At 41.0% G+C, this 25713-nt stretch overlaps 1 protein-coding gene across 1 annotated transcript in view; it reads right to left on the reverse strand.

The window, feature by feature from the left end:
- The window catches only part of PGM2 (phosphoglucomutase 2), a 35226-nt gene extending 10692 nt beyond the window's left edge, over positions 1-24534 (reverse strand). The window contains exons 1-11 of the mRNA XM_075066520.1: positions 24419-24534; positions 15617-15784; positions 11203-11309; positions 10755-10839; positions 10221-10304; positions 9146-9339; positions 8277-8466; positions 7393-7490; positions 1780-1960; positions 1593-1686; positions 528-657 (exon numbers count right to left, since the gene is read on the reverse strand). Of these exons, the coding sequence (XP_074922621.1) occupies positions 528-657; positions 1593-1686; positions 1780-1960; positions 7393-7490; positions 8277-8466; positions 9146-9339; positions 10221-10304; positions 10755-10839; positions 11203-11309; positions 15617-15784; positions 24419-24472 (1385 nt within the window). The 5' untranslated portion in view covers positions 24473-24534. The remainder of the gene's footprint in view (positions 1-527; positions 658-1592; positions 1687-1779; positions 1961-7392; positions 7491-8276; positions 8467-9145; positions 9340-10220; positions 10305-10754; positions 10840-11202; positions 11310-15616; positions 15785-24418) is intronic.
- Positions 24535-25713: the final 1179 nt, after the last annotated feature.

Raw genomic sequence — 25713 nt, forward strand, 5'->3', positions numbered from 1 at the left:
AGCTTGTGTCTTTCACCAGCAGAAGTTGGTCCAATAAACTATATCATCTCACCCACCTCGTCTCTCTCTGGGACCAACAGAGCTGCCGCATTGTAAATTCAGGAGGGTCCATTTGGCACCTGTGTATTTGTGATTCCCATTAATGCCAAAGAGATGTGCTTAATGGGAGAATAGATCTCATGTTTCATACAGAATTGGATCCTGTCTTATAGAATCAATTTTTTCTTGCCTACAAGATCTATGTGGTACTTAAAGTGTTACTGAAACAGTTGTATAGCTTGTCACATGAATAAAGACTCAAACTGAACAGTCAGTTGAGGCAACTGTGTATATTCTTAAAAGAGAGAAACTCAGGCATTGAATATATTAAGCTTTGTTTTTATGAGACAGAGCAACTAGCAAGTAGATCATTACTGTTGCAAAAGTACTTTACCTCTATATTGTATTACATATTATTCAGTAGCAAGTTAACTAACATATTGGAGATGGAGAACACCCGATAAACTAGACAATAAAATTAAACTCACTCATCATAGACAGCTTTCAGCTGCTGAGACAAAGACAAATTTTTGGTTGCTAGCCAACTAGACATCTCTGCAGTTATAACAGCAGCACTGACGCCATCTTTGTCCAGGACAACAGGGCTGCACATATATCCTAAACAAAAGAAAGCATATGAAAAGAAACCTGTAACAAAAGCAACTAGAGTATACAGAGAAAACAGGTTGACAAAGAAATACTGTTACGCTGCAGAAGTTGTTGTTTTTTTGGGGTGGGGGGAGGGAAGAGAGATGAAATCAAAGTTTCACAATGGTGAAGCTTAACCACAGAGTTTGGTCCCAAATTTGATTCTTTCCAGTGCCAACGGAACTCCAAAAGTCACTCTAACTGGTGTTGGAGTGCTATTCTTAAAAGAAAAAAAGAAGTAGCATCCCAAATGTGCCATATTTGTGAGTCAATTATTCATAACAATTAGAGTTGGGTTTTTTGTTTGCTTTTTTAAATAGTCACCCATGGAAACTTGAATCTCAGATTTCAAGTTAACTTGGCTCCTTCATGGCTCATGCATACTCTGCAATTGGAACTGCGTAAACTATTCTAATGATAATGTACAAACCAGCTCACTACCATATCTGCATCACCTGTGAAGTGCTACAATAAGTAGTAAAAACTTAGTCAACCAGGCAGATATGATACTAACACTCCTGGGGAGTAAGTGTTGAAATGATAGGTTTCAGAGTAGCAGCCGTGTTAGTCTGTACCCGCAAAAAGAACAGGAGTACTTGTGGCACCTTAGCGACTAACAAATTTATTTGAACATAAGCTTTCGTGGGCTATAGCCCACTTCTTCGGATGCATAATGCTCTCTGTATGTATATCTATCTCAATATATGTTCCATTCCATGCATCCGAAGAAGTGAGCTGTAGCCCACAAAAGCTTAGACTAACAATTTTATTTGAGCGTAAGGTGCCACAAGTACTCCTGTTCTTTTTGCTGAAATGACGGCATTTTTATATAGCCACATTCTGGACAGAAGTGATCTTTACTGTTCTACAGTGCACCAGAGCTATCTATACTGTTCATTTCTTACCTATAGCTTCTTCAAATGCGAATAAAACAGTTTTCTCCTGGTCCATGAGCTGCTTGGCTCTATTTCCCATCCACTTGAAACCTGTCAATGTCTCCTAAAGTGAGATTGCAAGGGGAGAGGGGGGAAAATGTAAGATACATTGCACAGAAAAACAAAAACATGAATAGACTTATACACAACAGTTTACCTCAAAGTGAAAGCCTTCCTTCAGTGCAATTGCTCTCAAGATTTTGGAAGAGACAGTGCTGGATAACATGTACACATCTTTGATGGCAGTAGGGTCTTGATTCTGATTTTTCCAGCAAGTGAAGATCCACCAGCCTAAAAGAGCTCCCAGCTCATTGCCAGAAAACACTTTCCACTCACCACTGAAAACAAAACACGATGCAACCATTATAAAAACAATTTAAAAGACAATACTGGAGAACATTTAATAGTTATTGTGTACAAGAAAATTGGCAGAACAGATGAAGTCATCTAACTGCTGTGAAGGTGAATTTGATTTTCAAAGGACAAATGGGAGTTACGCATCCAACTCCCACTGAAAAAAAAATCAATGGGAACTGGGTGTCTATTTCCATTTGAAAATATTCTTTATTTTTTTATCCAACTAAAACAAAACATTCTTCTCCTTGTCATTCCCATTGGCTTCTGTGCCTGTCAAAAGCTGCAACAAGTCACCATCCACATTTGATGATACTTTTTCTCCTTAGCTTTAACAGTTGTATTTTTAATTTTAAACTAAGATATTTTGGTTTTGGAGCATCTACATCATATCTTGATTAAAAAAACCTCATATTTACAAGCTACAGCACCAACATGACTTAGGGAAAAACAATTCGGTACTAAATGACCATTATTTGAGTGGGTTCAGTGACAGTCTGGGCTACTAATTTTCACTTAATCACAAGTACATCAGTACACTAGGTCATTAAGAATGGAAAAGTCTCAAACATAGGGAGAAATATCAAAAGGGTCAAAGCTGACTCAATTATTGGAAGAGCAACGAAAAAGAAGGGAAAAGCAGGAGAGAAAATTGTTCAAAAATCCAGTTGTGAAGGGGAACAAAGTCATCACTAAAGCTGACATAAATCAAGACCTACAAAAACAGTACCTGTTGTGAAAGAGAAGCAGCCTCAGTCTCTTGCATCTATTGATGCCAATAGGCACAAAGTAATGCCCAGCAACAGTTTAGTGTAATAGCAGATGACAAACTACTTGCGCTCTAACGGGAGTTTCTGTCAAGGAAGAAGTACAGATACTGTAGAAGTCTATTCTTAACATACTAGTTAGTGTACAAACATCTTCAGCAGGAGGAAGAGGACAGGGCTCAAAATGCGAGGACTGTGGCTGGCCAAGAGATCAGGAAAGAGAAAGGCACAGAAAAGCAAGTACATACATTGCTTAATTCAGACCTAGCTCTCACTGCTATAAAAGTATGCTAAACTACAAGCAGAGTTTCTAATATAGAACATTAAAGTCAGGTTTAAAAAAACCTAAAGATGCATTTGGCACTCTGCTCTAGGTAAAGGTCCCCAGCAGAAGCATTTTCTTTTCCCTCAGTGCCAAGGAAGTCTTTTGTGTGTGTTTGACACATGCAACATTTTGCTGGCTGCTTGACTTTGCACCTTCTTCCTAATTAACACATTTGCTTTTTACATTTCATTTTTGCTGGTATGCTAATAGACTTGGAAATTCTGTTCCTGACTGAAATGTACTTCTGATTTAAAACTTCAGTGCACGCATCATTACATAAAAATGGCCATACTGGATCAGATCAAAGGTCCATCTAGCCCTGTATCCTATCTTCGGACAGTGGCCAATGCCAGGTGCCCCAGAGGGAATGAACAGTACAGGTATCCACCAAGTGATCCATCCCATTGCCCATTCCCAGCTTCTGGCAAACAGAGGCTAGGGACACCATCCCTGCCCATCCTGGCTAATAGCCATTGATGGATCTATCCTCCATGCATTTAACTAGTTCTTTTCTGAACCCTGTTATAGTCTTGGCCTTCACAATATCCTCTGGCAAGGAGTTCCACACACTGACTGTGCATTGTGTGAAAAAATACTTCTTTTTGTTTGTTTTAAACCTGCTGCCTATTAATTTCATTTGGTGGCCCCTCATTCTTGTATTATAAGGAGTAAATAATACTTCCTTATTTACTTTCTCCACACCAGTTATGATTTTATAGACCTCTATTATATCCCCCCTTAGTTGTCTCATTTCCAAGCTGGAAAGTCCCAGTCTTATTAATCTCTCCTCATTCCATACCCCTAATAATTTTTTTTGCCCTTTTCTGAACCTTTTCCCAATTCCCATATATCTTTTTTGAGATAGGGTGACCACAGCTACACGCAGTATTCAAGATGTCGGCGTACCATGGATTTATACAGAGGCAATATGATATGATCATTGTTCAAAAAGGGGGAAAAAAAGCAAACCTAGGTATGTGTGCTGGCAAAACATTAATATCCTGGAACTGACATGGCTACAACTACACAGCATAAAACATTTTAGAGTAAAGGATGACAGGCTTCATCTACATGTCCTTAATGGACCCAGGGGAGAGGGTGCTGATAAAGTCCATTCCTCTTCCCAGATACAGAAGTGCCTCTCTAATCCACACAGCTGAAGCAAGGAAAAGCCCTTGAGTTGCTGTAGGAATGAAGAGGATCTGAGCTCTTCTGGTGAGCAGGAAGAACACTTGTGCTCTCCTGTTCTTCTTCCGTGGGAGCTTGAGAGCCTGAGTTCATTGGAGTGGCGTAAACTCAAACCTCTCTAATTTCAACAACGACAGGAGGAGACATGGTAAATAGCCCTCTCTCAGTGCTTAGCCAGTTTCAAGGATGGGGCCTGAGTTTCAAATCACTCTGATAGCTCATACATAGTGAAATATCACCCATACTGCCCCTGCCCTTGGCAGCAACAGCAGAACTTAGTTCTGTACCGCAAGGAAATGAAAACCTGAAGTCCACCTTTGGTGCAGGTTTACAGTAGGGCTGTCCAATAATCACAGTTAACTCATATAATTAACTCAAAAAATTAAGAGAGACTAAAAATATTAATCACAGTTTTAATCACACTGTTAAACAATAGAATACCAATTGAAATGTATTAACTATTTTTGGATTTTTTCTACATTTCAAATATATCGATTTCAATTACAACACAGAATACAAAGTATACAGTGCTCAGTTTATATTATTTTGGATTAAAAATATCTGCACTGTAAAAAACAAAAGAAATAGTATTTTTCAATTCACTTCATACAAGTACTGTAGTGCAATCTCTATCATGAAAGTGCAACTTATAAATGTAGATTTTTTTTTGTTACATAACTGCACTCAAAAACAAAACAATGTAAAACTTTAGAGCCTACAAATCCACTCAGTCCTAGTTCTCATTCAGCCAATTGCTAAGAAAAACATGTTTGTTTTACATTTACGGGCGATAATGCAACCCGCTTCTTAATTACAATGTCACGTGAAAGAGAGAACAGGTGTTTGCTTGGCACTCTTGTAGCCGGTGTCACAAGATATTTATGTGCCAGATGCATTAAAGACTCATATGCTTCTTCATGCTTCAGCCACTGCTCCAGAAGACGTTTCCATGTTGATAATGCTTATTAAAAAAATGTGTTAATTAAGTTTGTGACTGACCTCCCTGGGGAAGCATTGTATGTCGCCTGCTCTGTTTTACCTGCATTCTGCCATATATTTCATGTTATAGCAGTCTCAGATGATGACCCAGCATATCTAGTTCGTTTTAAGAACACTTTCACTGCAGATTTGACAAAACACAAAGATATCAATGTGAGATTTCTAAAGATAGCTATAGCACTTAACCAATGTTTAAGAATCTGAAGTGCCTTCCAAAATCTGAGAGGGATGAGGTGTGGAGCATGATTTCAGAAGTCTTAAGAGCAACACTCCAATGCAGAAACTACAGAACCCAAACCACCCAAAAAGAAAATCAACCTTCTGCTGGTGGCATCTGAATCAGAAGATGAAAATGAACATGCATCAATCTGCACTGCTTTGGATCATTATCGAGCAGAACCCATCATCAGCATGGACCCATGTCCTCTGGAATGGTGGTTGATGATGAAGGGACATATGAATCTTTAGTGTATCTGGCACGTAAATACCTTACAACACCAAGTACAACAGTGCCATGCGAACACCTGTTCTCACTTTCAAGTGACATTGTTAACGAGAAGCAGGCAGCATTATCTTCTGCAAATGTAAACAAACTTGTTTGTCTGAGTGATTGGCTGAACAAGAAGTAGGACTGAATGGACTTGTAGGCTCTAAAGGCTATTAGCCAGGATGGGTAAGGAATGGTGTTCCTAGCCTCTGTTTGTCAGAGGGTGGAGATGGATGGTAGGAGAGAGATTACATGATCATTACCTGTTAGGTTCACTCCCTCTAGGGCACCAGGAAATTGGCCACTGTCAGCAGACAAGATACTGGGCAGGATGGACCTTTGGCCTGACCCAGTATGACCATTCTTATGTTTTAAATGCAGTTTTCTGTACATAATTCTACATATGTAAATTCAACTGTCATGCTAGAGATTGCACTGCAATACTTGTATTAGGTGAAATGAAAAATACTATTTTTTTTAAAGTGCAAATATTTTTATCAAAAATAAATTTAAAGTGAGCACTGTACACTTCATATTCTGTGTTGTTACTGAAATCAGTATACTTGAAAATGTTGAAAACATCAAAATATATAAATAAATGGTATTCTATTACTGTTCAACAGCGCGATTAATCGTGTTTAATTTTTTTAATCACTTGACAGCCCTAGTTTACAGCTGTATAGATTAACTTCCGCTCTACCAGATTAGGTGAAATAAACATTAAATGTCTGGGTGGTAGTATTCAGCAGTGCACTCCAGTTGAATCTCTGTCATCTGGTACAGCTTTTCAGAAGCTGTCTATATGATGCTGGTCACTCAAGGGGACTACGGGATGGTGAGCCAGAATTACAAGTCACATAGGCTACAGGCACATCTGACAAATGTGGCAGGTCCCCACTTTCTGTGGCCCAAGCAACAGAATCTAAATAGGCACAAATGTCCAGCTCTGCATGTTTTACCATGGAACTGAGAACTAGTAGCCAGATCATCAGAAGTTGCTGAGCACCTACAAATCTCATAGTAGTCAACGTGAGATGCAGATACACAGCATCTTTGAAAAAAATCAGGCTCAAGGTGTCTAATAAATATCTTAGCATATGTAGTCAATCACTACCCCATTCTTGAACTGGGAAAAAGATAGAAGGGGGTTGATATCTAAATGAACTATGCTGTCCCCCTGATTCTGGAGGTCAGTGAAAGAGTGACATGCAATTAAAGACGTTAGTTACTACTTACTAAATGAAACGAGTGAGAAAGCATGTTTTGCAGTGTACTACGGAAGATTTTTATTTAAAAACCTTGATAAACTACAAAGTAGACCAAGCTATTTGGGGTAAGAGCTGTCTCTTCATATTTGTCTTCTTTTTGTATGTTACCTGGCACAATGGACCCTAAATCATCATTGCAGCCTCTGGGTGCTATTGCAATATAGGTATTATCAATTCCCCCCACCTTTCCTCCCCACACTTTTAGAGCTCTCAGGTTTTCCCAGTAACATCTATGAATCTATGAAAGGTAAGGCTAGAAGGAACCATTGTGATCCTCTAGTCTGACCTCCTCCATAATACAGGTCACAGGACTTCCTAGAATTAATTCAGGCTTCAAGTCACATAGCTGTGGTTGAACTACAGCATATTTTTATTACTGTACCTTTCTTGTTTCTCTGCAACAAGAAGTCGATCAGCATCTGGGTCATTTGCTAAAATAATTCCAGCCCCTTCTTTTTCAGCCAAAGCAAAAGATAATGTCTAGAAAACAATGGTAAAGTGCAACATCAGAGAAGGATCAGTACTTCCAAATAATATTTTCACTTTCTTATAGGTCTGTAACATTCCCATTTTATTTTCATTTGAACCCACAAAACCACAAAGCTATGTTTACAGCAGAAATGCTGTCCTTAATTCATTCAAGGGTACCCTCAGTATTGTAGAGATCTCAGTGGGTAGCAGCAGTACATCAAAATAAGATATGGAGTGTGAAGAATAAATTAAATTACACCTATTTCTACATTTGGGGGCTGATTCAAAGCCCACTGAAGTCAATGAGACTACTCACACAACTCAAGTTACTCCCATGAATGTTTGCAGATAAGACCTTAGATATCTACATTTGATATCATCTTATTTTATAGTTTAACTGTTAACCGCTGATGGATTCAGGTTGTTAAAAAATTTATTGTAATTGGATATTTTTTAAAGATGGAGGAACATTCTCAGTTTGTTTTTTTAAGGGCCATTTTATTCTCCATGCTGATACTGTATATTCTACCAAAGAAAAAAAAATCTTCTAGTAGTTGATCTTGTTATTAGATAACCAGTTCATTAAAAGCTAAACAGGAACTATGAAAAGACACTGGTTAGCGTTTCAAGAAATCGAACACAATAGAAACTCAAAATGAAAAATTATTTTATAAAAAAGTTCATACCTAGGTTTACAGTGACAATTTCTGGCTAGTGGAGAGAACACTTTTTAACATAAATAGCAAATATTTAAAAAAAAAAAAAAAAAAAAAAAAAAAAAAAAAAGGTATTTACCAGTACACCTTTACCCTCTTCAGGATTTGGGTACTTTACTGTTGGAAATTCTGGATCAGGATCCTTCTGTTCAGCAACAGCCAATGGAGGTTTAAAGTCAAATGCCTTAAAGGCTGACTGCACAAATTCATGGCCTACACCATGCACAGAAGTGTGGACGAACTTCAGCTTTGTTTCCTTGTTTATATTCCTGAAATCAAGTAAATTAATGATGATGTTCAATTAATATGGCCACTGTGTGCCACTTAATGGGGTTCAGAAACAACCATGACTCAATACTCTGCAACAGTGTTAAACTATGAAGCCAAAGAAAGACAGTTTGTATTAAAAGGTACCTTTTTACCCCTATCTCGAGCCCTACATATGACTGTACCAAGACATCAGATAAGCTCTACAGAGTCTTATAGAGCACCAGAGGAGGGAAAGAACATGCATGATTGGCTGATAAGATTCAGTATCACAAGTTGAGTAATGGCATTTAAACAGACTTCTACATAGGAGCAGAAGCTACACTGAACCACACTGCTATGTTATTTATCTTTCACTCACCATATGCTTGTGTTATAATTTTTAAGTATTTTAGAGGCATATACAACTAAGAACTAAAACCACTTATCCTTCTAAGTAGATGCATAATGCTTGTTTGCAATATTATAGCATCATTTTTCATACATTCCTGGCTTTCTAGTATATTGAGTTTAGCAGTTGCTAGCCTAAGGGTAAAGTTAATATAAGTGACAGAAATTAAAGTTTTGGTACCCAGCTCCTCCCCCTCCCCACCCCCAGTTTTAGTTTTAATCTCTCTTGTTTAAAATCAAGTTAAAAATATAGGTTTGTCACCAAGAGAATGACAATCATCACCAGCTCACCTGTGAAAGCAGTGCTTTTGTATGTCTTTAAAGTAGTCCTTATTGATAGTGACATAAGGATCATGAAGTAGCAAGCTGCTGTCAATCAGACTGTCATCCCAACCCTGAGGCCATGGCTCTTGGTTCTCTTCGATAGTTTGAGAGATTCCTTTGTCATGAGGAGAAGCTATCTGCGCACCATTTTCCCAATAAACCTAAACGGTACACAGGACACACAGGGGTTATTTTTAAACATGAATACTTTTACTGATTTTAGTTGGCTAAATCCTGGCACAACTCATGGCTGATTCCAGTAAATACAGCTAAAACAATACAGTAACAAACTTGGGATACAGATTTCCCTAAGCTTTGTTTTTGTGAGGATGTACTACCCTATATTTAAATCTCCCATGGAAAATAAGTAGACCACCATCAGGCTGATCTCATTTAAAGATAAAACCAAATTTCAGGCCATTTGCTAGGCAGGTAGTTAATACTTGTCCACAGAACACTGTATCAACCTACACAGTTTTCTCTAATTTTATATATAACCACTATGCATGAGACAAGGGAAAAAAAGGGAGGGGGGGGATTTTTTTTTGGTACTAAAAAGACTATTTTTAACTGTACAAAACAGTCAAAAACTTTTAGTCACCTACAACACCTGCTTCTCTTGGTCTTTGAACTACTTCCACACATGCGACAAATCATTAATATAAGTCATGTTACTATAAAATTCTTAAAACTTTCAAAGGTCTGAACATATTTGAAAAAGCAGCAAGATTATTGGAAATAATAAACATATATATAACATTTTAGAACACTGAAGCAACTCATTCTGGAGGAATGAACACAGGATGAATGACAAAGATCTGAGTTCTAATCTTGCCTCTGCCCCTAATTTGCTGTATAGCTCTGGGCCAGCCACTGTCTCATCTGTAAAATGGGGATGATACTACTTACCTTCCTCCTTCCTAGGGCTACTATGAAGATTAAGGACTGGATAGCTTTTTCAACATACAGAGTGCTATTATAAATGCTATTATTAAATAGTCATGTCTGAAAACAGTGGAAGATTTAAGTTATATAGGAATACCTTGTAACCATTATCTTGTTTTGGGTTATGGGAAGCAGTAATCATAATTCCAGCAGAAAGTTTCAGATGAGTTATTGTGTAGGGCTGTAAAACAATAGTATCAAGAGTTACCCTGGAGTCTCCATCTTGCCAAATTCTGGGAATCAAGCCATCGCTGCAACCATTCAATCATGATTTCAAGTCTAGAAAATATCAGTATTCTCTTTATTGTGAGCCATGCCATCTAGTGGATTGACTGGTTAATTGCGGGCATATTCAGTACCACACATGTCCAATAAAAGTGTAAGGTCAAACAAAGAGTATTTGATTTTCCTAAGTCCAAATCTGGACTGAATATACCAAAATAATGAAAGCAAAGAAATAACATATATGAAAAATGTTAGCCTAGCAGCTAGGACCTTAAATAAGCCTGAGAGTTAGCAAACCAATGAGCTGATAGATCAGTTTGTTTTTTTCTAAAAAAAGATTATAATAGTTTTTTGTACGTGACAGTACCCCATTATGTTGTATGAAAAAAATTATAGACAACCATACCACAAAAGGTGTTGGTGTTATATTGGAGAAGAGGTACACTGGAATTCCCTGACTGATGAAAGTTGTTGCAGCAAGCCTTGCAAACCTAAATGACAATAAAAGTTTATTTGGAAATACATTCATGAGATTCTCTCACTAGCCAGTTAAATAAAATTCAAAAGGAGCATATAGATTTGATTCTGGTATAATTCATTTATCCCTTATTCTCATTACAAACATGGTCCAAATTTGCAGTACAGACTCGATTTTACCTGTGTTTCATACCAAAATGCAAAAGAAGAGCAAAGCTGTATTTCTTATCTTCAGATGTACAGTGTACACACTTTTACATTCAAACTGCACACACATCTAATTGCTCCAAAGAAAATGCTATTGAAGCAGTGACCAAACTAGAATAGATTCCATATAACATGCAAAGAAAATCATTTCTGCAGATTACTAAGAGTACCTCTTGCTGCTACTTCCACTTGAAGGATGGGCGCGAGCATCAAAACCAATGACTACTCCTCTTTTCTTTAGGTCACTGAAGTTCTTTTCAAGGTACCTGCAAAATCCCTAAAGACAAAACACTCAGTATCTTAGTATTTTTAAATGTGGCTGCAATAAATTTTAAAATCTTAAAAAAAAAAAAGCAAGTAAAGTACTCTAAATTGGTTTAGGGTACAATTTTCCAGGAGCAAGAAATACGGATTGAAAACCAAGAAAATGCCGAGTCTTCAAACAAAAAACTACCATTGATGGGTTTTATAATGTGAATAATTCCAAATGAAAAATTTAAATCCAGGTAGATTAGATAAAAATGATTATTTTGGATTACAGTACTTCAAAAATGATTAATTCAGATGTTCTTTTCCCATGCTTCTAGCCTGAAAAAGTAATAACTACTAGTCAATACATTCTATTTTTAATCTGAAAAATGACAAAATGAAGCTTGTTTAGGACAAAGTAAATAAGTGACACAGGATATATCCTTACTTTTATTCAGCAGCTCCATGTACAGCAAATCTACTCTAGAATGTATGTGGTATTAGAACTTTTATGCAAATTGAGGGTTACTCCGATTTACTAAATTGGCTTAATTTGTGACTTCCTAGATTTTTAATGATTGAGATAGTAGGAAAAGCAATTGAGCTCCTTTAACTAAGCTAACAATTTTGTACATAAATCAGAGTTGTCAAGTGATTAAAAAAAATCAAAATTAACCGTGCCGCTAAACAATGAAATCATTTATTTAAATATTTTTGGATATTTTCTACAGTTTCAAATATATTGATTTCAATTACAACACAGAATACAAAAAGTGTATAGTGCTCACTTTATTTTGATTACAAATACTTGCACTGTAAAAAAGGAACAAAAGAAATAGTATTCCAATTCACCTAATACAAATACTGTAGTGCAATCTCTATCATGAAAGTTGAACTTACATTTGTAGAATTATGTACAAAAAAATAATTGCACTCAAAAATAACAATTTCAATTTAGTTTCAATTTAAAACTTGAGAGCCTACAAGTCCACTCAGTGCTACTTCTTTTTCAGCCAATCACTCAGACAAACAAGTTTGTTTACATTTGCAGGAGATAATGCAGTTTGCTTCTTATTTAAAAAAATGTTACCTGAAAGTGAGAACAGGCATTGGCATGGCACTGTTGTGGCTGGCATTGCAAAATACTTACATGCCAGATGCGCTAAAGATTCATATGTCCCTTCATCTTCAACCACCATTCCAGAGGACATGCACTCATGCTGATAACGGGTTCTGCTCAATAATGATTCAAAGGAGTGTGGACCAATGCACGTTCACTTTCATCATCTGAACAAGATACCACCAGCAGAAGGTTGATTTTCTTTTTCGGTGGTTCGGGTCCTGTAGTTTCCACACCTGAGTGTTGCTCTTTTAACATTTCTGAAAGCATGCTCAGCACCTTGTCCCTATGAGATTTTGGAAGGCACTTCAGATTCTTAAACATTGAAAAAGATAACTGTAGTTATCTTTAGAAATCTCACATTGGTACCTTCTTTGCGTTTTGTCAAATCTATAGTGAAAGTGTTCTTAAAACAAACAACATGTGCTGGGTCATCATCCAAGACTGCTGTAACACGAAATATATGGCAGAATGCGGGTAAAACACAGAGCATGAGACATACAATTCTCCCCCAAGGAGTTGAGTTACAAATTTAATTAATGCATTTTTTTTAAAACGAGCATCATCAGCATGTCCTCTGGAATGGTGGCCGAAGCATGAAGGAGCATATGAATCTTTAGCACATCTGGTACATAAATACCTTGCAACGCCAGCTATAAAAGTGACATGCAAACGCCTGTTCTCACTTTCAGCTGACATTGTAAATAAGAAGCGGACACCATTATCTCCTGTAAATGTAAACGAGCTTGTTTGTCTTAGTGCTTGGCTTGTAGGCTCTAAAGTTTTACATTGTTTTTGAGTGCAGTCATGTAATCAACAAAAAAAAAAAAAAAACTACAGTTGTAAGTTGCACTTCCATGATAAAGAGATTGCTCTACAGTACTTATATTAGAAGAACTGAAAATTACTAGAATTTAGCAGGCGGAGCCGAAGTTACTTGGCCCAATGCGGATGGTGGGCTCCTGCGCTGGCCTTGGCATGGGGGAGCAGTCCCTTTTTGGTCTCCTCTTCTTCTGGGGCACTGGGGACTGAGAATGGTGCCACCCACTGCCCTATGTGGGGAACCCTGCTGGTGCCAAGGGTCTCTGGCAGAGTCCTTCCTGAGCGCTGACTCATGCCTCATTGGTGCTGGCGCACTGCACACCGATGCTGAGGTGCTCTGACAGCTCCGCCAAGCCAGGGTCCGAGCGAGATGTAGAGCTGCCTCCATCAGAAGAATCTTGAGGCACTGATCCATCTCCTTCTGAGTCCTCAGATAAAATCCCTTGCAGATCTTGCAGCATTCCTTCTGGTGACTCTCCCCCAAACACTTCAAGCAGGAAGCATGGGGGGGGTCACTTCTTGGCACAGACTCGCCACATGCTGCACTGGGTTTAAACCCCAGGGATTAAGGCATGCCCCAATACCGGAGTAAAAGGGGGTAATAAAGGGAGAGGGTGTGATGTTATCTAATGAAAACATGATCATGCAAAGTATTCTTGCTACAACTGTTATATAATTGCAACAAATCTTATATAAAGTGTGACACATTCCCAGAAAGGGCTAAGCAGCTTGCAGGTTGATTGACTCTCGGTCAACCATTAGGGACATATTAGAAAAGTGTGTGTATGGTAATTAAGGCCATTCTATGGTAGATAGGGTAGACCTTTGAAATGCAAACCTATATCGTTAGAAATTAGAGGTAATGCTAATTGTATGTGTGTACTCATATCGTTAGAAATTAGAGGTAATGCTAATTGTATGTGTGTACTCATATCCTGTTTAATGCTAGCCATGTAAACAGACAGTTCCTGTCTGTCACTATAGCTATTGATTCAGAGATCAAAAGGGAATGTTAACATTTAGATGAATCTTGGCTGCAATCATGTTATTGTCTGTATGTCTCTTTAAAATTTGTGATAAGATAATTTATCCATTAAGTAGTTTATGTTAATCCATGTAGTTAGTTACCGGTGAGGTTTAGGAAACAGAAGGTTACATTAGAAGCCTATTGTTCACCCAGGACTGTATGGTCACGTGGCTGCTAGAAAACTGTATAAAAGACCCTTGGGCCCTGATCCTGTCATCTCAGATCTGCTTGAAGCTTCAATGCTGGGGAAGCTTAAGCCACAAGATTGAGATCCCAGCTCTGACTGGACCACCCTGAAAATAATTTGGACTATAACCTATGGACCAATTCTGAAAGAACTCTTTGCAACTACAAAGCTCACCATCTCTGCTGTGAATCCGAACCTCAAGAATTATACTCGTGTCTGTATGTATACTGATCTTTTAACCAACACAAGCTCTCTTCTTTTTTAATAAATTTTAGTTTAGTTAATAAGAATTGGCTGTAAGTGTGTATTTGGGTAAGATCTGAAGTATTCATTAACCTGGGGGGGTAATGTGTCTGATTCTTTGGGATTAGTAGAACTTTTTTATACAATGAATAAGATTTTCAGTAATCCTCATCATATTTGATTTGGGCATCTGGGTGGAGGCCTGAGGCTGGCTTACTTTAAGGGAACTGTGTTGTTGGCTTCAGGGTAACGAGTGAGGTATTATAGAAGCTGTTTTGTGCTGGCTTGGTAAATCTAAATATTGGAATATCCACCAGCTTTGGGGATTGCCTGCCCATTCTTTGCAGTTCACCCTGAGTGACCTAAGTTGGCTCCCCTGGGACTTCGGTCACAGGGGACTACCTGCTAACTGAAACGTATCTAACACTATAATATACTACTATAAACCTATCTAACTATTTACAGGACAAAAGTTTAAACTATTAGAGAAGTTGCACTTGTAAAGCAAGAAGTAACAAGTGTTCCGGCTAATCACTACAGGTGGTAAAAAGGAACTGAAGTGGTGGCAGATCAGCAGGGCCCTATATTCAATGCCATGAAGGCATGACCTCAGGGACCGCCCAGACTGACCCAATGGGTACTGCTAGGGGAAAAACCTTGCTGCTGCCGCACATGCACACCTAATTGGAATGGACATGAGCAATCACTCGAAGAACTAGAATTTCAATAGATGTTAGTGGGTTCTCTAAAGTGGTCAACATTGACCTAACTCTGCTCCCACTGAAAACCATCCTTGAGGTTCTGGACAGCGGTTAAGCTCAATTTTATTTCCATATTTCATCTGGTTACTTTTTCATTAAAAATTTTCATTTCTACTGAATGCAGAAGAAAAGCCTTCAGTTAAGTAATAATAGAAAAACAAAGTGAACCTGGTACCTGAGTTGTCTGGATAATAGTCAAGTCATTCATCCGAGAAATTCCTGCCCCCATGGCTGCTCTGAGTCCTGCTGTCCCAAACTCCATCCGTGAACCAAAACATTTTTGTAGTTCTCCTGCATTTTCTTCAGCAACCAGTTGCTTCACTATTTCTGAGGTTTTAATATTCTGTAGAAAGATAAAATTACAATATATTGCTATTCTGAAAAAGATTGTTATAACTTTAGTCTCAGACTGTGACATTCCTTACCATTTCTTCCACTGAACTGGTTTTCAGACTAGACTTGGTATACCACATCTAAAACTCCAAAGTATTTGTCATAACACCTTCATAATTTTAATCAGTGTTGTCTACTGAAGTGCAACAAATGTCAGATTTTAAAATAGTTACATCCTATAGAGGATCCTACATCCTACAGAGGATTGCTGAGTGCAAAGCTCACCACAAAGTTGTAAAGTATATAAACAGCTACAGGATTTGTTTTAAATATAAAACAACCACAAGCTCTCCCCACAAACTAACAGAATTACATTTTAAAAAAATACTTTATTTCACAATAGGAAAATAAAGACAGAAAATGCACTCTGTGTATATCATGTATTGAAAAAGTATCCTAGGGGCCTATCTGCAAACTAGGACTCGTGGGAGTAATTCCATCAAAATCAATGTGACCATTTTCATGCATAACAGTTCACAAGATCAGGACCTTATTTTGTTATAAGTGGGATGGTGATATGCAGTTTATCAGTGATCAGAAGTGAACTTTACTTTTGATTTTGTAACTTTTTATTGGTATTAAAGCAAGCCCCTTGGAACCCAAGTACCTGAGTGGTGTTTTCTTGGATCACAGTAAGTGTACGAGGGTTATAGCGATTCAGATTGGGTTTGCTCAACAACAAATATTCTTGGAGCTCATTGTGTGAAAAACAGTTGCAAACTGGCTCATTCCCCTCTCTCAATCATCACAGTGACCAAACAGCATGTTCATCAAGAACATCTGCAACTTCAAAGAAGATAGTTGATAAAAATTAATGTTTGTTTAATTTAAGTACAATTTTCAATTTGAAAAAACTACTTTAAATTAAATTTGAAATTATGACAGACCTCATAAAAGTCACTGGTTAAACAAGCAGAATGGGAGCTGGTTGAAGTGCTAAACCAGCTTTTGACAGCAGTAGCTTCTTGTGCAGATGCGGAGAGAATACCTACTTTCTTGATCACTGTGGACAACACCACCATCCAGCATGTCACTCAGGCCCACAGCCTACACGTTATCGTCACTTCAGATCTTTCAATGTCCTCACATCTCTGTTATATCTTAATCCTGACAAAATTTTCTGTATAACCTTTCTAAGATATGACCTTTCTTATCCATTCATGTAGCTAAAACCCTCATCCAAGCTCCCATCACCCCTCTGTTTGCATCCCTCCACTGGCTCCCTCTTCATTATCACATCCAACATAAGGTACTGATACCAGTCAGCTCTGTGTTCTTAGGGAACGAAGGCGCAGTATCCACCCTCCCTGACTCATGAAGAACACCCACCTACCCACTCCTAGCCTCTGATCAGAAGATTTGCAGAAAGCAATAGAAAGGCGGTGGGAGACACAACCTAAACCCCTCCCGACAAGGGTGACACGATTAAGGCAACTCCCCTAGCCTCATCCGCATCAAAGATGAACCAAGGCATCTCTATTAGGATACACAATGGAGAACAGAGATTACCGTACTGAACTCTGGGACCAGAAAAGCAGGGAAGCACTGCATCATGGGGGATCTCTGCGGCAGATGTTAATGAACCTATGCCTGCACACACCCAGCTCAGCAGTTATCAGACCAATTCTAGTAATGAATCCTTGATTGATATCCAAAATACTGAAGCAGCCTAATTGCACTGTGAACTCCCTGGAAGGAACACCACTCATAGCTAGAAGTGATCAGCTCTTATTGTCTAGCCCAGGTGTGGCCAACCTGTGGCTCCAGAGCCACATGCGGCTCTTTAGAAGTTAATATGCAGCTCCTGGTATAGGCACCAACTCCGGGGCTGGAGCTACAGGCACCAACTTTCTAATGTGCTGAGGGGAGCTCACTGCTCAACCCCTGGCTCTGCCCCCACTCCACCCCTTTCTGCCCCCTTCCCTGAGCATGCTATGCCCTCACTCCTCCCCCTCCAAGCCATCTGCACACCACAAAACAGCTGATCAGGAGGTACGGGGAGGGATGAGGAGTCCCTGATCTGCGAGCAGGAGGCGCTGGCGGGGAGGGGTGGGGGAGCTGATTAAGGGCTGCTGACGTGGCTCTTTGACAATGTACATTGGTAAATTCTGGCTCTTTCTCAGGCTCAGGTTGGCCACCCCTGGTCAAGCCTAAAGAAACCCCTTCAGTCATCAGTTTACCGATAAACAAATCTAATGTTCTCCCTTGAGCCATTGTTGTTTTCCTACAAAAAAAACCCTGTCCACACTCAAGTAAGTGTTCTGATGCATGGATCCAAACTTTGCATCAGTTCCAATGGGATTTCATCTTCTCCTGACTGATCGTGCTGGGGGCTCTGCCCATCTTCAGCACTCAGGATCCTGATCTACCACCATCACCCCAACCAGTTCAAGCTTCATGGAGCGGTGAGACCCCAGCTCTCTCGCTCTCTCTGTGTTTTCTTTTCTATCTCAGGTATAACTTTTTAACTCTGACTTTGATGAGGTATAGTTTTCTATATATGACTTTTGTAATCTTTTACAATGTAACTTATGTTTGTTTAGGCTCTCCTTGTGTGGTTATCACTATTATTCAATAAATAAAACTTTTATGGTTAAGCTGGTTGCTTCCCCCCTCTCTGAACTTTAATCTTCTGTGTTTCTGGTTTCCCCATTTACTCTGCAGCAACACTTCTCTTACCTAAGCTAAAGATTCCTGTAGTGCCCAAAAATACTGTGCGGTATGCTCATCAAGTGGGTTACTACCAGAACAATCGTAACCTGAAAGTGGGGATAGGGATGTGCTGAACCTGTGACATACATGGGTGGCAGCTCGGAAGCACTGCTTGACCCAGACTACTGAGTCCAGGGGTATACAAGGATGGCAGTCTGGAAGTGCTGTTCGACCCAGCCTGCTCAGGCTTACTCTCTTCTGGTGCGCTATCTGCGGCATATAAGGGTAGCAACTTGGAAGTGCTGCTTGGCCTGGCCTATTGAGCCATGGGGAATATAAGGATGTCAGCTTGGAAATACTGCTACACCCAGTACACTGAGTCCAGGGACATATAAGGGGTCAGCTTGAGAGTACTGATTGACCAGTCCACTCAGACTTGCTCTGTTAAAGTGTGTGTGTGTGACAGACACACACTCATCTGATTCTGAGAGATGAGGAGCCCAGCCCTGGGGAACCTAGGTCCTGCAGGATCACTCCATTGGGAGGGGACTTGCAGAAGGAAGAAGTAGAGCTCCATATGAACACACAAGCAGTACATTGATAGTATTACAGAACCCCCCAACCCAGAAGAGTAACTCTAATAAATGAGCATACCCCAAAGTACAGGCAAATCTGGTAACAGTACTTGTATTCACTTCCAAGGCCCTACACAGTCAATACCTACCTATCACCCGTCATTCAGTATCAACCTACTCGTTAAAATTTTCCCACAAGCACCTCCATGCTTTCTACCATATTTGGGAGGCGCTCTCCATAAACCACCTATTACTTGACTACAGTCAAATATTCAAGCAAAGAATGCTCTGATGTAGGCACTGGCCTATCTTTTTGATTGTTTCATGGTGCCATTTGTTAGCTAGCCTACTTAAACGTCCTAATCACTCACTTTACTACATGCTAATGTCACCTGTTGGAAAAACAAAACTGACTGATTGGCTAGACTCTCTTAGAACAAACTTTTACATACATCTTTATTTGTATAACAGGTCATCAATGCACAGATAAAGCAAAAGATAAGCCAGATGTTTGAAAAGTTGGCCTGTTCCCTAGCTAGTCATTTTTAAATGACTTTCTTTTCCAGTTGCTCTGTGTTTTATTTGTTTAACTTTGGTTTTCTTCTTCTGTAACTATTCAGTCTTGTCTAGTTGGCAGCCAGTCTTGTCTAGTTGGCAGCCAGTATCAAGCGGAGTGCCCAGGGATTGGTCCTGGGGCCAGTTTCATTCAACATCTTTATCAATTATCTGGATGATGGGATTAATTGCCTCCTCAGCAAGTTTGCAGACAACACTAAGCTGTGGGGGAGAGGTAGATAAGCTGGAGGGTAGGGACAGGGTCCAGAGTCACCTAGACAAATTGGAGGATTGGGCAAAAAGAAATCTAATGAGGTTCAATAAGGATAAGTGCAGAGTCCTGCACTTAGGAAGGAAGAATCCCATGCACCGCTACACGCTGGGGACTGACTAGCTAAGCAGCAGTTCTGCAGAAAAGGACCTAGGGATTACAGTGGATGAGAGTCAGCAGCATTCCCTCATTGCCAAGAAGGCCAACGGCATATCGGGCTGTGTTAGTAGGAGCATTGCCAGCAGATCAATGGAAGTGATTAGTCCCCTCTACTCAGCATGTGAGGCCACACCTGGAGTACTGCGTCCAGTTTTGGGCCCCCCGCTACAGAAGGAATGTGGACAAATTGGAGAGAGTCCAGAGGAGGGCAACAAAAATGACTAGGGGGCTGGGGAACATGATTTACAAGGAGAGGCTGAGGGAACTGGGGTTATTTAGTCTGCAAAAGAGAAGAGTAAGGGGGGATTTGATAGCACCCTTCAACTACCTGAAGGGGGTTTCCAAGGAGAATGGAGCTAGGCTCTTCTCAGTGGTGGCAGATGACAGAACAAGAAGCAATGGTCTCAAGTTGCAGTGGGGGAGGTCTAGGTTGGATATTAAGAAACACTTTCACTAGGAGGGTGGTGAAGTACTGGAACGGGTTACCTAGGGAGGTGGTGGATTTCCATCTTAGAGGTTTTTAAAAGGCCCGGCTTGACAAAGCCTTAGGTGGGATGATTTAGCTGGTTTTGGTCCTGCTTTGAGCGTGGGATTTGACTAGATGACCTTCTGAGGTCTCTTCCAACCTTAATATTCTATGAATAATGTTCTCTTTTAAATGCCAACATAACATTGCTAAAAAAAGTAATTATACTTTCTTTTTTGAGGTCCTCATTACATTGTACTTGGAGTTATTTTAATATAGAAAATGCTATTAATTACAAAAAAAAAAGTTACTTAAGACTAAGTACCTAAGGCTAAGCCTACTGGAGACAACAAAGTCTTGCTCTTCTTTGCTAATGTTATAATGAATTAGTGCTTTAAAATATTTGGTCATTTTTGACATTTGACCAATGTTTGACAAATTATTTTTGGATTGGTCAAATGTCCAATTCTACTTCAATTTACTAACTACACATAATATATACTTTAATAAATCAGTTAGTTTTAAATGCTACACCTGTTTCGATAAGACAAAAAAGCTTATGCATCCAGTATATTCCAGGTAGTTTTAGTTAACTAAAAAAACAACTTTAAAATGCAGTTTTTCCACATGCTAAATTGAATTCCAATTTCCATTAGAAGATCTTGATACAAATTACAAGTGAAAAATTAGTCTGGTAATTAAGAAGTGTATGATTTCCCCATTTTTAACATAATAAAAATGTAAAAAAAAATCTGTTTTAAGATAAATAATAGCATCGTAAGTGAGTAATGATATGTTCTGTCCTCATTGCCAAAAAATACCAAGTTTAATGTAAAGACTACATTTAATTGCAAATCAACATGATTTAATGGCTACCAGCTAATTAGAAACAACTTTTCTTTAGGAAAATACCTAAAAAGTAGAAATGAAAACCACAATTAAAATCAATGATTTCAACAATTTTTCCTGCTTGCTGATTTTAATCATGATTAAAATTGGTGATTTAAATTGCTTGAGTTAAGTCAATCCACTTTAGAACAGTGGGGCTGAGGGATGTGCTGGCCGCCCTTCCTGTAGCCCCCACTGGCCTGGAGCGGCACACTGCGAGTGGCAGCCGCAATCAGCCGCATCTGCGGACGCAGCAGGTAAACAAACTGGCCCAGCCCGCCAGGGCTTTCCCTGAACAAGCGGTGGACTGGCTTTGAGAACCACTGCCTTAGAAGACATTATTAATTATGATCCAATTACACACAACTACCAGATGAAAAATACCGTATGGGGTTCTGAGTTATATTTTCAAGAGTCTTATTTATTTATAAAGCTCCCCTGCAATGCAAAAGGATGCACCCCTGCATTCACATCCTACATACTACAATAATATTTGTACAAAGTATGTCTTGAGAGCTATAATTTGAAAACTAACGACTCACAACATTGTGTGTAAAGTTATGAAATCCCCTGTATGATGTTAAAGGCACATATTCAAACTCACATAGCCCCAATTAAGTAAAACTGGTTAAGGAGGCCTGTCAAACAAAATAATGTGTGTTTACCTCAATTTGCATATAAGCTGTAAAGAGTCCTCAGACAGCAAGCGGGGGAAGAAAGAAAAATCAACTTTTCAGCATAAATAGGTGAAAAGAAACAACATGAAGCCTCCTTCTTCCACCAGACTTCATGTCTACTTGCTCTCAGCTAGAAAGAATTTTAGTGAGACATCACACTCAGGAAAATGCTTTTGAAATGGAGACTAGACTATAAAAGTGACGGGCAAAAACGCCCCATGTTCTTGTCCATCTCTCCACCTAAGACCACTAGAGAAACCACAATTGGACTCTGGGGACAGATTCTGGCCTGAGAGTTTGGTCAGGAATGTTACTGGAAATGTGGTAAGGAACTTCACTTTGAACCATGTCTAGTTCGAGTTTAGAAAGCGTTTTCTCTTTATTTTTCTTGCAACCATTTCTGACATTAAAGCCTCATTTCTTGTATACAATATCTCTCTTTTTAGTTTTGTTCTTTAATTAAAATTAATCCAGTGCTGTGAATTGTTTGTGTAACTCAACTGAAGGCAACAAGCTATTATGTACTGATCCCCTTAGAGGGGCAAAGGACCTATTGAAGGGGTCCCCAACACGGTGTCCGTGGGCGCCATGCGTCTAAGTGTGACCGCGTACTGGCTGGCAGATGACCATCTGCTGAAATGCCACCAACAAGCAGTGTCATCCAGAGGCATCGCCGTTGAAATGCTGCTGATTTTCGGTGACGACACCTCTGGATGACGCTGCTTGTTGGCAGTATTTCAGCAGCGACGCCTACTGACGTTGCCACTTGTCCGCCACCACAGTCCTCTGTGGCTCATCGTCTGGCACCTGCCAGACGAAAAAGGTTGGGGACCACTGACCTAGTATATCTTGGCTGTCCAGGAGAGAACTGGACACTGCAGAACACACATTGGGGGGGGGGGGGCGGGGAAATCAGGACTTGTGGCATGTTGGGGTCACCTGTAAATAGTAACCAAGACTTCTGGAAGCTACTGGGGTCAATGCTGTTGGACCAGGGCTCTGGCTTTACACAGACACTCAGGGTGCAACGTGCATACTGGCAGGCTAATAATGAGTGACCCAAGCTGCAACCTACAACAGCAAAGCATTGAGAGGCACCCCAGGTAGCAGGGCAGGGGTGACACAGACACTCTGGTCTGGACTGCACCCTGTAATGTCATAGCGACAAAACAGGAAAATTAAAATACAATATTGTTGAAAACAAACTAAATGTAAGCACTAAATAGGACATTCAAAAGCCATATAAAATACCATCATTAAGAAGGGGCTGCTAATAATTAAAATCAACTGTGAAAAAAAATAGTAGAGATTATGATAGAAGACATGAAGTGGGACCTAATGGACAGAATATTGGGCAGGGACTCTGGAGATCTTAGTTTTAGGCCTAGTTCTACACTATACTGGTTTGCTGGGTAGCCCATCACATCTCTGTGCCTCACTTTCCTCTTCTGTAATACGTACAGAACGCCAGGAGCTTTTCAACACAACCCCAATTCCTCAAAATCAAAACCAAACTTTTTGCTTAAATGAACTGTTTTGATTCATTTTTTTCTGAGGTTCAGAATAGAATTATTGGTCAAAACCAGAGAGAGAGTCGGCATTCACCTGGGATGTGGGAAACCAAAGTTCTAGTTCCTGCCCTCATTCAAGCCTGATTTTTATATTTAGCCACCAGCCCAGTTGAGGGGCAGACCCTCTCCCTCCAGAACAGTGGGGCGTCTGGAGATCCCTTCTAGTCCTACATTTTTATGATTTCATAATTGTTCTGGAAATGCAATGCTTGTTCTCCAGCCCTAGCGACACGTAACAACACTCCCCTTGTCAAGGGCTCTGGGACCTAGGGCGGGAAGGCATCCAAGAGTATTATTGATCTATCTAGGTATTATGCTAATCAACACGTTTGGCCTAAAACTTGAGGCTTAATGGAGCTATTTTCTTCCAGTCTCAGGCCTGATGCGACTCTCGCCGTCTCGTACCTAGCGAGTGTTTGTAGCGCTGCCCTCACAGCCGAGCCAAGCGGGATGTTTTTCTCCGTCAACTCCATACAAAAAAGCGAAGGAGGCGCTGGGACGCAGCCGCGTCCTGCGCTTTGCGGCCCACACCCCGCGGGCAGGCAGTGAGCGAGCGGCACGGAGCCCAGCGGGTACGGCCAGAGCTCAGAGCCGCCGGCCCAGGGGGCGTGCCGGGCCCGGGCACTCTGCCGCCTGTCACTGCAGCCCAGGGAGCCGAGCGCAGGGTGATACCAACGAGCGCAGTCAGCCACGGTACCGCGACCCGGGGCGATGCCGGGGCCGGCGAGGCTGCGGAGCAGGCAGGGAGAGCGCGCCGGGCCCCTCCTTACCTTGTCCCAGCGCAGCCACTGAGCAGCCGCCTCGGTCAGCCCCGGCGCCGCCATCCTTCCCCAGCCGTTCGGCTCAGCTTCCCGCCCGGCACTGCCCTTCCGGAACGCGGGGGGCGGGGCTGGAGCAGGAGCAGGAGCAGCAACCCCACCGTTAGCTGTGCAATAGGCGGGGCGAGGGAGCTTGCTACCCGTCTCGCTCTGCTGCCGTTACTGAGCACCCGCCAGATGTATGCGCATGCGCACTACTGTCGCCTGAAGTTGGTGATGTGCTGCCTCTCCCTTAGCAATAAGTAACAAATTTTCTGGGCCGAAGCAGGGGGTTTCTGTGCCGGGGCCAAACCGTGCCCAGGCGCGGGTGGGACAGATGGAGGGTGCAGGCACCGGCGTACAGGCCTGCAGCATTGCGGTGACAGCTGTGGGGCGGAGGGGCTCACGGCGCTGCCTAGCCCGGAGCTTAGCAGCGCTCCTCTCTCTGAGGCCTGAGACCGTGCCCTGCATCGCACCCTGACCCGCCGCCCTAACCACTTCAGCCTCCCTTGGCGTTTGGGGTGCGACAGCGTTGCTTTCTCTTTCTCGGAGGTGTAACGTGCCAGCGTCTAGCCTCCTGCCAGCCCGCAAATGCGCCTTGCCTGCGGCTTCCAGCGCCGGCCGGGCTCGCCATTCCTTCCAAGCCGCTCTCCATGCTTCCCTCGAGGCCTGGTCTACACGACGTATTTATACCGATTTTAGCAGCATTAAACCAGTTTAACGCTGCACTCGTCCACACTACAAGGCCTTTTATATCGATATAAAGGGCTCTTTAAACCGGTTTCTGTACTCCTTCCTGACGAGAGGAGTAGCGCTGAAATCGGTATTGCCATATCGGATTAGGGTTAGTGTGGCCGCAAATCGATGGTATTGGCCTCCGGGCGGTATCCCATAGTGCACCACTGTGACCGATCTGGAAAGCAATCTGAACTCGGATGCACTGGCCAAGTAGACAGGAAAAGCCCCGCGAACTTTTGAATTGCATTCCCAGTTTGCCCAGCGTGGAGCTCTGATCAGCACGGGTGGCGATGCAGTCCCAAATCCAAAAAGAGCTCCAGCATGGACAGTACGGGAGATAATGGATCTGATCACTGTATGGGGAGACAAACGTGTTCTATCAGAGCTCCGTTACAGAAGACGAAATGCCAAAGCATTTGAAAAAAATCTCCAGGCTATGATGCAGAGTCCACAGCACAGTGCTGTGTGACAAGCGTAACGGAAAGCGCAAAGCATCAACAGTGGAGCTCATGGAGGAGGAGGGAGGGACT

This window comes from Chelonoidis abingdonii, chromosome 5 (assembly GCF_003597395.2).
Source record: "Chelonoidis abingdonii isolate Lonesome George chromosome 5, CheloAbing_2.0, whole genome shotgun sequence".
NCBI classification, from domain to species: domain Eukaryota; kingdom Metazoa; phylum Chordata; order Testudines; family Testudinidae; genus Chelonoidis; species Chelonoidis abingdonii.